Source organism: Sparus aurata, chromosome 19 (assembly GCF_900880675.1).
Source record: "Sparus aurata chromosome 19, fSpaAur1.1, whole genome shotgun sequence".
NCBI classification, from domain to species: domain Eukaryota; kingdom Metazoa; phylum Chordata; class Actinopteri; order Spariformes; family Sparidae; genus Sparus; species Sparus aurata.
The window spans coordinates 27,278,635-27,291,586 of NC_044205.1; the positions used below are offsets into that span (position 1 = coordinate 27,278,635).

The window sequence follows — 12,952 nt, forward strand, 5'->3', positions numbered from 1 at the left end:
TGTACTGTTGCTGAAGTTTGGTGCTGTTCTGAGCATTATTTGTGGCTTTTTGGTGGCAGTTTATATTTGGATCCATTTACTGCAGTGTATTGTTGTCGTGCGGTCGTTTCTGAGGTTGATAAAACTCCGTAAATTAGCGGTCTGCTAACTTGATCCCTCGAGAGGGAGTCTAACACAGTTTCACGGTGATTTAGACCATGGATTAAATTTACACCGGAATATCCCTTTAATTTAAAATTTGGGGAGAACTGTTCCTTTAAAGTGGAGTTTACTAAAACTACTTTGCTTTACTACTAAATATCTGTTAAATCACGATCAATCTCTGAATGAGCTACCACAATGATTACTGAGGTTACGGCCCACTGATTGAAGACCTCACATTTACTCATAGATGCTGCGTTCAGTTCAGGGTCTGCATCCTCTGAAGGACTCGGCCTTTGTGGTCTTTGAAGGCGAGTCCTTGTTGTGTCTTGTTAATTGTGTCAGCCGTTGTTAAATTTGACGGTCTAGCCTTTGGAGCATTTCCTGGCTGCGTCACCAGATGTTTTACCCTTCATTTACCCGTCATGATTTTTGCTGCCCAGGCCTGCGAAAGTGACGATCTACGCCACGTGATGTCGCCACTTTCGTTCTGTCTTTCTTCTTTTACGGGCACGCAAAGAATCTTGGGATATGTGAGGCCACGAATGATAGGAGCGGTGCATCCTCCAAAAACAGGGAAAAGAAGGAATATTTGTGGGCTACATCCGGAGGAGCCTTCGAATTGCATTGTTGGGAAAGTTCACTTCCTACATGAACTAGTTCAAAGTTCAGTTCGCACATTTTAAAATGAACTCGTTCAGTTCATAGTTCATAATTCAAAATGCAAAGTGCTTTAGTTCAATGTGCCGTTTCAGGTTCGCTGTTGACATTGTTGATGTACGGAGTTGCTTTTTGAAACCCGGCGGGCAAAGTTTACACAAAAAGGTCAGAATTTTCCCACCTGGATCATCACTGACCTTGTCATACAAAGATGCCGTATTAATGGTGGAGGCAGAGTCTGAGGTAGTGCTGCTGCCTTCATTTCTTTTTGCCTCCATGCTTAGCATGTTGATGACACATGCGGCGGTGCGACTCTGTGGAGGTGTTATAGGTGTTGCCATGTGTTATGTCCGTTCAGGACGAATTTATCTGTGTTCGTTTGGTAATGCCTCACTGCATGTTTAGTATGCAGCTGTTTCTGTCTGAAATAGTTAAGTCTTGTTTCCGCTACATATTCAGGCCTGTTCACGGTGTGTTTTAGTCGGTTTTCACCTGGAAGGCTCGATGGAAATCTGTCACTGTCTTGAACAAACTGTGAGAGCGCGCCATTCATAAACTCCAGAATGAACTCGTTCACAATGACGTTCATCAGGCAGAATACAGTACGTTCAGTTCACGCTCGCCCAAAATATGAACGAGTTCATGCACAACACTGTCGAATTGGGACAGCCTTCGCACAGCATTGTGACGTAATTGGCCTGTAAAAACACACCTGCAACTGCGCTTCCAGAAATTTCAGGATTGCCACATTAGGTAAAACTATAAAATGGCATCATTCAGATAAAATATAAATACAGTACTTGAGTAAATCGACTCACTAAATAAACTAGGTGTAAAACATGAAGAAGGGAAATGCTTTTTAAGATATATATAATATATTTGTGCTTTTATTTTGTTTAATTTCTTTTAACCTGAAAGGGCGGGGGCGTGTCCATGTTGCTGGGCAACGTGATGCGAAATCCAGGGGACGGCCCCAACAGACCCCAACGGCTAAAAGATGTCGTTACGAATGGTTTGAAAAAGAGTAAAATACGGCCTGGTAATGACTCCTACACCAAATTAAATTAGTTATTACTTCACTAAGCTGTGCTGCGGGGTGATGCCTGGCGGTAACAGAGTTGGAGCTGTCTGTGCGGATGAATTTGTTGCTGAAAACGTCAAACTCCACCGTAAACGTAAGCTAACGGTCGTTTAGTTCGACTCTGCTAGCTAACATTTCTTCGGCTATTTTAAGAAGCAGCTTCAGTAACTTCTTCACAGCTGGAGTGTCGTTGTTTTATCGTTTTATCCGCCTTGCTGCCTCTGTTGTCGGTAGATGGAGAGAGGAGGGGCGGCGGTGTGTGGGAGGTGCTCGGGGCGGTGCTGACCCTGCTGTCCGCGGCCTTCATCCTGCTCACCTTCCCCCTCACAGGCTGGATGTGTGCCAAGGTGATCTGATGTAAACAACAGGGAGGACACAAACATGCATCTGCTCCTACACACCAAAACACATAGATGCTAGTGAATTGTGCTTCTGTAAGTTAGATATGAATTTCAACATAAAAACTGATATGTTCTCATGATACCAACAGTTGAATTAAATTAAAATATATTTAATTTATAACTATGTAACAACAAGAAAAACAGTTAATCAGTTAACTGACAACAACATATACATTGTAATAAATAAATACAAATTGTATGTATGTAAGGGTGGAGTGTTTTTGACTGGTTTCCTTCATGCAGGTCATCCAGGAGTATGAGAGGGCCGTTATATTCAGACTGGGCCGTGTCATTAAAGGACGAGCTAAAGGACCTGGTACAGTACAAATCATTTCAATGTACAATTGATTTCTAGATATAACAGTTGTAACAGGACCAATAAAATACTTTTAAAACACATATAGGGTGTCCCAAAACAGTGTATACACACTTTAAATAATTGTAAAGTTGGTGTTTATTAAAATTCATTTAATTTTCAAAATGTAATAGAATTTACAAACATCATTTTATTGTTTTGTCACCGCCTGTTCTCAAACTGACTTCTGTTCTGGTCCAGACACTGCTGACAACGCGAAGCAATGGAATCGCACACATTACGAATTTGTCTTTGCACTTCAACTGCGTTTTCATACTTCCAGTAGCATTTTAGAATAAATTTCCTTTCTTCAAAGTTTAGTCTGGCTGCCATCATTAATTCCAATGGGTTTAATCTGCAAAGAAAAAACAAACAATTGAGTTATCAGCTTTTAAAGTGTGTATAAATTTTTTTGGGACACCCTGTATAGCAATGTACAAAAAGTGGAAAAATAGAACTTTATAAGCAAAACCAGAAGCTTCATGATACCAGCTTCATGTAGAAAACAAGAAACAAAGGAAGGAAAGAAATTAACACTGAACAATAATGACGTACAGCTGTGATATTAAAGATCCATGTTCCTGTATTTTTTAACAGCTTGTCCTGTTGCTGTGAAATGGAATCCCAAAAAACAATAATGACAAATTGGTGATGATGTCCAACCGCAGTGCTTCTAAATGTTATTATAATAAAATGTCATGAGCCTCCTGCCAGAAGGAACAACTGTAATATTACAACCCTGATTCCAAAACAGTCGTGACGCTGTGACAGAATGCAAAAATGTACAGACAAGCTGTCAAATTATCACCTTCTGTTGGTGACGATGTTGTCTGTCTCCAGCAGTACAGTTTGTTATAATAATTCCTTTGAACTTAGCTCACATAATACACACATAGTTTGAATTCAAACAGCTCGCCTCTATAAAGACCTTTAACAGAATATTATCAAAGAAACGGAAATAAAACATGTCGGCCATTGGGAACTCCAGCTAAAATCATAACAATTAGTCTAAAGCTGAACTGACTGAACATGTTATAGATAATAATTCCAAGGTTTTGCTTCAAAATGTTTCAAATAAAGTGTTCCAGCTGTGATCCTCCGTCTCTGCAGGTCTGTTCTGGTTCATCCCCTGGCTGGACGTCATCCAGACTGTGGACCTGCGGACTGTTTGCTTTAACATCCGGCCACAAGAGGTCAGCAGCAGCTCTGTCATGAGTCAGTCAGCTCTCTATGTTCACACAGCAGTAGTTCTTATGATTTGCCAGGTTGTGAGATGACTGCAGTAATCTGCATTTACTGATGAGGTCATCTGTTTAGGTTCTGACTGCCGACTGGGTGCCATTAAAGGTGGATGCTGTTGTGTTTTACCGGGTGGTGGACCCCTCCGTCTGGGTGACCCGTGTTAAAAATGGCTACCAGGCCACACACACGCTTGCCCAGACGACCCTGAGAGCCACACTGGGCGCACACACTCTGACGGACATACTGACACAGAGGACGGGCATCGCCAAGAGAATGGAGGTGAGTGAAACGCTGCCTCTAACGCTACATCTGTGTTCTGATCAAAGAGCTCAACGTTTTACTGCAGCCAGCCCAGTCTGTGCCTCTTTATTTTCTTATTAACATTTATTATTATTATTCTTTTTTGTTGGTTTTCAAACTTGTAACTCTATTTTTTTATTTTTTGTTTTAACATTTTATTAAGTCGTTCAAAGAGCAAACAAGAATCCAGTGAGATTTTTTGAAACAAATATGACAGGTTGAAGTTCAAGATGTATGCAAACAAAATCCAACACAGGTCAAGAGCGTAATATATTAAAGGAACAGTGAGAATTCAGTCATCCTCTTCTCCCTCCATGCTGATATAAAGTCAGGTGAAGTTTCGTAGTCCACAAAACATTTTCCGAGTTTCACAGCAAAACAGCGTTGCAGCTGAAGTAGATGGAGACTTGATTTAAAACTGAAAAAAACAACCAAAAAAACATCAAATAGCTCCATAAAGGTCGTCTGCTGTGATCCAAGTCTAAAGAAGCCCTGAGATTCCAAACTGATTTAAAAAGACGTTATTTACAAATTAGACATGCTGTCGAGCTCAATCACACATGTTAGACGGGGTGTGCACTAACACTTTTAGCTTAGCAGCTCCAGTGAAGATTTTGGCTCTTAAAAGGGTGTAAAACATATTTTTGCATGTTTTCTTTGCATTCAGATGGACAGGAGAGGATTTAAAATGGATTTTATAAACAATTCTTATGTGTACTCACCATTATGCTCTGATTAAATAAGACTACATGTTTAGGATTAAGGATTAAATAAATGTCCAAATTGCATATTCATGTTTGGATGCTTCACTTTGCCCCTCAGTAGTATAATCACATGGTGAAATTAGTTTTACCTGTTTCGTCCTGCAGGAGGCGCTGTACACTGCATCCAGACTGTGGGATGTTCTGGTGGAGCGGGTGGAGTTAAAAGACCTGACGCTCCCCGTCAGTCTGCAGCGCTGCATGGCGTCAGAGGCCGAGGCTGCCAGGAGGGCCAGAGCTAAAGTATCTACACACACTCACACACACACACACACACACACACACACACACACACACAGTCTGTCTGTCAGATGTTCCCTGTCAGCTTCACTTCGTCTGTGTTGTGTGTTGTCTCGATGAGGACAGGTACAAACACACAGGTGCGTCTGAGCTGCTGCCATCTGTTTCATTTAATCCCACTGACCCTGCACACATTAAACAAACTGTAGGTTGTTCAGTCATTCAGGTTGTGTGATATACAGCAGGCTTTAACACAAAGTAGCTGAAAGAAACAGTCGGTGAAAGGTGTGATTTGTAAGAAATGGCCAAAAGTCAAAGGTAGCTCCAAAACACCACAGGGCAGCAGATCTGCTTACTGCTGCTCGCTATACTCTCTGCAGTAGCTATCTTTAGGTCGTAGTGTGGCGCTCTCGTTAACCAGTTAGCTCAGTTAGCCTGTAGCTCAGTTAGCCTCGGAGCTACAATGGCCTTGTTAGCTGACAGAAGCCTGGATCGTGACAGCAGGTCAGTTTGAAGACGGGACAGAGTATGGAGGCGATTTACAACAGCTCTGACCAGGACTACGACTCCAGGGACGAGAAGACACGGCGGAGGTGATTGTGGAAAGTTAGACCAAGATTGTTTTGGTGAGATTTATTTAGTTTCAGTCCAGTTTGATTGAAGTGTGTTTTCAGGGATTTAATGAGGCGATAAAGCCCCTCTTGGTTCAGTTTTTTTTCTGTTTAGTGAGGAAAATAGGTGTACAAACAAGGAGCATCTTGAGGAATTTCTGCCTCACCTTGTTTCTGTCTGTGTGTTTGTCAGATGATCGTGGCTGCAGGAGAGGTGAAGGCGTCTCGTGCTCTACAGGAGGCAGCGTCAGGACTTTCCCCCGTGGCTTTTCACCTCAGATACCTGCAGTCGCTGTCCTCCGTCCAGAGCACTGCGTCCATCGTGGTCGTCTCCCTCCCGACAGAGCTCCTCGACATGTTCCTCTCCCATCAGCCTTAACTGGCCACAAGATACAGGACAAGAATGTCTCTGCAGGGAGATCTCGCAGCAGGATATCAAGCCGATGAGAACAACAGTAAACTAGCTTTAAAACGTGTCTTCGACCAGATGTTTGTCATGTTTCAATTGTCTGTTAAACAGATTGTTAATATGTGATTGTAATTGTACATCAGTTATTCTTTTAATAAAATTGATTTCTATATTTACATTCCAGGTTTCTGTTTTTTGACTCAGTGCTTGTTACTGTACTTCCCTGTCAAACAGTGAACACAGCTGATTTTGTTGATGTAGGCATGTAGTCACAAAACAGAGGGTCGAAGTAAAATTAGACCTGATAATGGGACTTTGTGAAAAGTTAGGCGATCCTCAAAGTGATTACAAATCATCCTCTGGGGACCGTGAATGTCTGATTCATCGGAGTCAGTTTTCATGTCAATCCATCCAGTAATAATTGAGACAGTTCTCTTCAAACAACAAATGTGATCTGAAAATAACATGAATCTACCAAGTTAACACCAACGCATCAAATCATTGTTAAGATGATTCAGTTTGGACCAAAGTGGTGGACTGTCAGCATGGCTAAGATGAACTTGTCAGCACTCTCTGGTGGACAAACTGTGTAATGGACTCATTGAAGGACTCAACTGACTCCTCTGTGACAGGGGAAGAAGCAGAAACCACAACCACAGACAGAATGGATCACACTCTCATTTCTGTGTGGGTCAGAGTGCGTAAATAACTTGTTTGTGCTCCCTTGGCAATGTTAGCAGCAGATATTTGTGAACTCTTATCACCAGACTCCCTTCACAAATCACATGATGAGCTTTGTTATCCTATGCAAAATGTTTTATTCACAAACAAAAATTTGCAAAATCACTACCTAAATTTGCTCCTTTTCTCCTGGAACTGAGCTCTTGCTTAAATCTCTGATTTTGTTAAATAGCAAAAAAAGTAATACCTTACTGAGTCATTATGAAAAGTTTTTCCCTGAAGCCACTGTCTGAACTATCTATTTTTCCCTTTCTTCTTCTTTTTTTAAATTATGTATTTACTTATTTATGTATCATTTTATTTTTAATTTTAAATTTGTACTCTATCCTGTACCGCCAAGTTTGTATGGGAAACATCACACGGGCAGGCTACATACCGGCTGTGAAGCGGGTTTCAACTTTCAACCCTTGCCATCCCGCTGTTAGTCCTGTTGGCCCGCGAGCCTCACCCACCCCCGCGGGGAACGTGGAACCCAGGCAGGCACACACAACTTTCCAAAGCGCGAGAAAGTGGTGCACAATAATATAGCATCAACCAATCAGACAAGATTTATTTATTTATTTTTATAGCGCTGTTTACAAAATTGCTTTGTCACAGATTATAAAGAAACTTACATTTTGCCCCAACACCAAATTTCCCAACCTCCTGTCATATCTACCACGATGAATTTGGGAAATTTGGTGGTGGGGCAAAATGTATGTGACAGACTGACAATCTTAAACATGGGCAGATGCCAGAGGAACCACAAGCCCTTATGGGCCAGCTGACTAATCACTCTGTTCCCTGTCAAGTGTTACTCAAAGGCTAAGGGCGTTTTCACACCTATAGTTCGTTTGCTCTGGTCCGAATCAGGGACCAACTTGTTACAATGTTGGATATTACCTCGAGTTTGGTTTGTGTTCACACAGCAGCATTTACAAGTGGACCACAATGTGTGATGCGCGAGGAAACTGCTCTGTAATTGGTCTAAATTTCGAAAACGAGGCAGCAATTCAGCTGAATTTAGCACCAAGCAGACAGGAAGTCAAGTACTGAAACAACAACAATATGACATCCGGTTACTTTTCAAAATAAAACACTCAGTGTTTACACCAGCACACAAATCTAAAAAAAGAGACAAACACAAGCTCTTCTGCTGATCCTTCGGTCGGGAACACTTCGTGTTGTTGTTTTTATGACACAGACCTATAACTGCGGTCGCGAGTGATCATGTGATTATCGCGGAAACTCCTCGGCCTCGAGATGCCAGCTGTCTACTGTACTGCGCCATGTCCCACTCAAAACGCAACCGGGAGTTACCGGACGGCAGATGGCAGAGCAAAACACCTGATCGGGCGGACACGTATCCAGTGGAAATTTGGGGTTAAGCACTGATGCTTCCTGCAATTGGGTCGGATCGAGTTGGATCATGTTCTCACCACAAACAAACTGTACCAGATTTTGTTTGGAACCGGACCGAGACCACCTCTTCCACAAGGTCTCCGTCCGGCTGTTTTGGTCCGCACCCGAGTGCGATTGATGTGTTCACACCTTCCCAAACGAACTGCACCAAGGGGGTAAACGCTCCAGAGTTCGATTCAACCGAAGTAAACAAATAGGCAGGTGTGAAAACGCCCTAAATTACCATTTAATCTCACCAATTTCTCCACATCTAATATAATAATTATGATCTAATCACTATTTACATACCACATACAAGTCTCTATATCACAGTCATGTCAGTTTGCATTCTTTTGTAGCGAATTTCTTATTCAGATGTTCAAAAACATGCATGGTCTGAAATAATACAAATCTAACTAAATTTGTTTGCAAAAGTTAAAAATGAAGCAATGCCCTCTGGAATTTCAAGACTGAATCGAGTGGACCGCGTCTGCGTGGTTGTTGGAAGTTGGAGATTGAAAATTGGAAGCTGACTGAGATTAAGCAAGCAAAAAAAAGAATCGCGGCATCAAGCGACACAAGGAGTGAGCGGAGAAAAGAGAGAGAGAAATCTGAGAGCACTGTAGGCTGACGGTGAAAAATGCTGCAAACCAACTGATTTGTTTTTAAAATCAAGTGCAGCTTCATCTAGAAGAGGTAAACATGGATAACGAATGATGGCAAGCCTTTTTTATTATGGAGCAGCTGACTCTGATGATTTAGTTTTTTTTATGCATTGGGGTTGTGCATTGATATGTCCATGTTTTGGTGCAGTTGTTTATAGCATCACTGGGGCTCAAAGTGTGTGTTCTTTCCGTGCGTCAAAAATTCTATCAGCCAGTCGCGCTGTATTTAGGTTTAGATTTCATTTAATATTAGATAACTAATTATAATTGGGCATTGATAGAGTTGTCCTACATCGGGGAGGTGGAGGTGGGCTTAAAATGTAAAATGCCAATTACATTGTAGCTTCAAATTAAAATAGAAAATATGTTAGTAGACTGACATCAATAATTTGTTGGCCACAGAATTAGTTTTCTTCGTCAATCCAGAAAAAGAATTCCCGTTAGAGCTTTGCTGATGGAACCATGGCGAATCTGCCATGCTTACGTCTGGGTTGGCATCATAGACTGGGAGGCATACAACAAAACGTCATCCCGATGTCACTCAAAACAGTAGCAGTTGGTGACCCATCAACATTTCTTACTGCCCCCCCAATCAAGGCAGTCTAGAACCGAGCCTGATGCTGCCCCTGAATTTGGACACAGCCTGTGTGTGATGAGATGGCGCAGCGGGACAAGGCATCTGATTCAGTCATTTGTTCTGATTATTGTATTTCATTCATTCAGTGAAATGTATTTTATTCATTGTGAAAAATGTTGCTATGAGAAAATGCATCATCTCATGTGTCTATAGTTACCCTTAGCAAAAATTAGTTTATACAAATGTACTACAAGTATACTTATTTTATACTAAAACTGAGGCAGTATACTTGAAGTGTACTTTTTATATACTTAACAAAAGTATAGTGAAGTAAACTTGGCTTATATTGAAAAGTATAAAGAATAGTCTAAGACTAAGTACATTAATACTTAGACTTACACTTATACTTTAATACTAAAGCTTATACTTGTACTTTAGTATACTGTAACGCCCCTTGTGGACTGTGGCGCAAAGACTCTTGGGTATTCTGTTGTTATTGGTGTAATTATGGTTCGTGAATGTGGTTGTGAATAAGATGATGTGTAAGACGGTTGCGGGTTAATTCACATCCTTATTCTGTGGTTAAATTGTGTCGAGTTAACAAAGATGATAAAAATGTTGGCACCGTGAGTGAAGGGATGTTTTCCGGGAGAGACTTCCCGTCTGTTAAACTGTTGATGTGTGTGGTAATGAATGGTGAATCTCTAGCTAGAACTTTTCAAATTACAAATACTGATACTTAGCATATTTTGATCTAATTGTAGATTAAGGTCAAGTCAGTTACCTGTGCTTACATTTAAATTAGCGAGTAAAAATGTTATTCACTACACACGTTTGCATTGAGGTATTACGCCTGTTATAAACTTACATGTTAATAAAATAAAATGTGGACCAGAAGTACATACTTAGTACACTAGTAGTATATAGATGAGTGTACTTGTTGTATACTTGAAAGTGTACTTCTGTAAACCTAAAATGACCTTATAAAGTATACTTAAAGTATACTTTTATAAACTTAAAATGTTCCAATTTAGTCAGAAGAAGTATTAAATAAGTATACTTTCTAGTACGCTACAAGTACATGGTCCATAGTATACTAGCTATACTTATACTTATACTCAAGCATACTTAATAAAATGAACTTCAAGTATACTATTTTATGCTAAGGGTATGCTTATTTGTTAAATGTAGTCAGCAAATTCCCCTCAGCTGTGATATAATCATGCACCTAATCACAGTTGTCATCATAATAATGAATAACTGTTGTAATTGTATTGTATTGTTATTAGGCAAGACTTACTATAATGTACCAGACAGACAACGTTCAAATGTATTTAATGGTGATATTACAAGGAAAACAGAACATGATCATTTACAGTAAGACAACATTTAGGCTCTTCATCTACTCTTGATGAGCCACTGTGACTGTTTGAAGTGAAGCAATTACAAAATATCCAAATTTGAAGTTGTTATTGTGACAAAGCTGTCACATTCTGTTGTTGTCTGTGAATATGAACTGTATATATATATATAAAAAAGTAATCAGATGAATACACCCTCTGCAAAAAGACAGGCTTGACACGGGTCTTGATCTCCGGTCGTCTGCATGCAACACGGCAGCATATGAGAAAAAGGCCAGCAAAGTTCCCATAGCATCAGGTAAGAAAACTGATCGCAGTCGTTGTTGATTGTAATCAAACATTAATGGAATTTCAATTTCCTCCACTTCTTCGCCGACGAAGAAGGCAAACACCGCAACCTCAGCCAGGTCACGTCACGTCTACGGGAAGAGAGAGTGTCCGACTTCATAGCAGCGTTTGTAGCCCCGCCCCTGCTGTGCCAGCAGATCTCGCTGATGCGGTCAGGCAGCAGGAGGTCAACTTGAACGCGCCTATTTCCTTTCCAGTGAACTACAGAATCACAGAGGAGATGTAAGAAGAGGATGTCTGTGGTCAGGTGTTCTGTGTACCTGGTGGTCCTGAGCTTTCTGTGGACTTCTATCAGAGGAGGTGAGTGAGGCGTTCACTGCCCATCTGATCTCCCTGCAGTCTAAACTGAGATCACAGATGTGTTTAAACTTAGTACAGGAGTCATTTTCTTTTACCAGGAAATGTTATTAATTCAGATATACTTATAATAAAAACTGTTGCATCAATCCACCTGCAAACACAAAGACACCACACACACTCTCTGTAGTTTTGTTGTTTCACAGTTTTAGATGTTTTAATTGTCCTTTGAAAGTTAAGTTGTCCTCTCAATATAACAGGAGAGAACTCAGTTTTATTAGCTGTAGATAAGCTGTAAAATCACTTTCACCTGAACTACACTGACTGACGCAGTGAGTCTAAACTGTCAGCACATGACATGACGGCCAGATAACAGTAAGTTAAGATAGATAAGATTAGTAAGAACAGGTCTGTGTGAGTTAAAATACAACTTTTAGAATAATTGAAGTTGTAAAAACTGATGATAACTGATGCTGAGATTGTTTATTACTAGAGTCATGCTGTAGACTGTGACAGAGTTCACAGTGATCATGTTCATATAACAAGAAAAAAACGCACAACTCCATTTTATCTGCAAGAAAAACATTTTTGACAATCAAAATAAAAAGAAGTGAAGCAATAAAATAAACCAGCTACTAAGAAGTGCAGAAAGAAGATTACTAGGAAGTCTTACTTAAATCTTGTGCGACCTGTTTGAGTTGACACACACACACACACACACACACACACACACACACACACACACACAACAGAGATAAATAACTGATGAGGGAGGAGACACACTGTGATTCAGATACCTGAGAACAGGGAGGGAACTCTCAAAGTGAAACTAAGGTGAACTCAGACTCCATTTTGTGTCGACAGCAGACGGAGTAGGAAACTGAACGCTGTCAGAGTGAGTGTTAATCCAACATTTTTATTATTTTACTGTCAAAGTCTTGAAGTCGTTCTCTCCCTGAGGACTGTAGAGGAAAGACATGTTGGAATAAAGTCAACAGTTTGATGGATTTGATCCAGAGACAGGTTGTGTCTCACTTCCTGTTCTCTCTGTGTTGTGTTACTCTTGAACAGGGCCAACGTATGTCTGCTGAGTTTGTATGTGACGATGTCTACAGTGAAACATGATGGATGATTGTTCTGAACTGGAGGCAGCTTGACCCCTCAGTGTGGTTGGAAGGCAGCAGCTGTGTATTAGCTCACCACTGTAGCGGCCGCTGTTTCCCACCGCAGCTCCGACATGAACCTCCAGCGGCCTCAGCCTGCAGAGGAAGCTGCCGGGTGAGTACCGCCCCCTGCTGGAGAAATAACACAATGTGGGACTTTCTGTTGTATGTTGTGTTGTTGGTGTGTGTGTGTGTGACAGTCAGGACACGTGGAGTGAT

The 12,952-nt window shown here is 40.9% G+C and overlaps 2 protein-coding genes across 3 annotated transcripts in view; both read left to right on the forward strand.

Moving 5' to 3' along the window:
• Window positions 1-1,743: 1,743 nt before the first annotated feature.
• Window positions 1,744-6,273, forward strand: LOC115569952 (band 7 protein AAEL010189-like). 2 transcript variants are annotated; one of them, XM_030398203.1, is made up of 7 exons: window positions 1,744-1,976; window positions 2,117-2,229; window positions 2,527-2,599; window positions 3,749-3,831; window positions 3,956-4,159; window positions 5,050-5,184; window positions 5,986-6,273. In XM_030398203.1, exons 1-7 carry the CDS (start codon window positions 1,901-1,903, stop codon window positions 6,169-6,171), a joined length of 870 nt encoding a protein of 289 aa, XP_030254063.1. In that variant the 5' UTR covers window positions 1,744-1,900; the 3' UTR covers window positions 6,172-6,273. The 2 variants fall into 2 exon arrangements, with proteins under 2 accessions (XP_030254063.1, XP_030254064.1); XM_030398204.1 differs by lacking the exon at window positions 1,744-1,976 and having other exon boundaries at window positions 2,117-2,316.
• A 5,060-nt stretch (window positions 6,274-11,333) lies between these two features.
• LOC115569884 (NLR family CARD domain-containing protein 3-like) overlaps window positions 11,334-12,952 on the forward strand; it is a 42,038-nt gene continuing 40,419 nt past the window's right edge. The window contains exons 1-3 of the mRNA XM_030398090.1: window positions 11,334-11,573; window positions 12,435-12,465; window positions 12,642-12,848. Of these exons, the coding sequence (XP_030253950.1) occupies window positions 12,808-12,848 (41 nt within the window). The 5' untranslated portion in view covers window positions 11,334-11,573; window positions 12,435-12,465; window positions 12,642-12,807. The remainder of the gene's footprint in view (window positions 11,574-12,434; window positions 12,466-12,641; window positions 12,849-12,952) is intronic.

Bases quoted from the DNA above. Each gene is read 5' to 3' on its own strand.
- LOC115569952 (XM_030398203.1), top strand. From the start codon at position 1,901: ATGCCTGGCGGTAACAGAGTTGGAGCTGTCTGTGCGGATGAATTTGTT. The intron at 2,230-2,526 runs GTGATCTGATGT...TCCTTCATGCAG, and splicing joins CAGGCTGGATGTGTGCCAAG to GTCATCCAGGAGTATGAGAG. The intron at 3,832-3,955 runs GTCAGCAGCAGC...TCATCTGTTTAG, and splicing joins TTAACATCCGGCCACAAGAG to GTTCTGACTGCCGACTGGGT.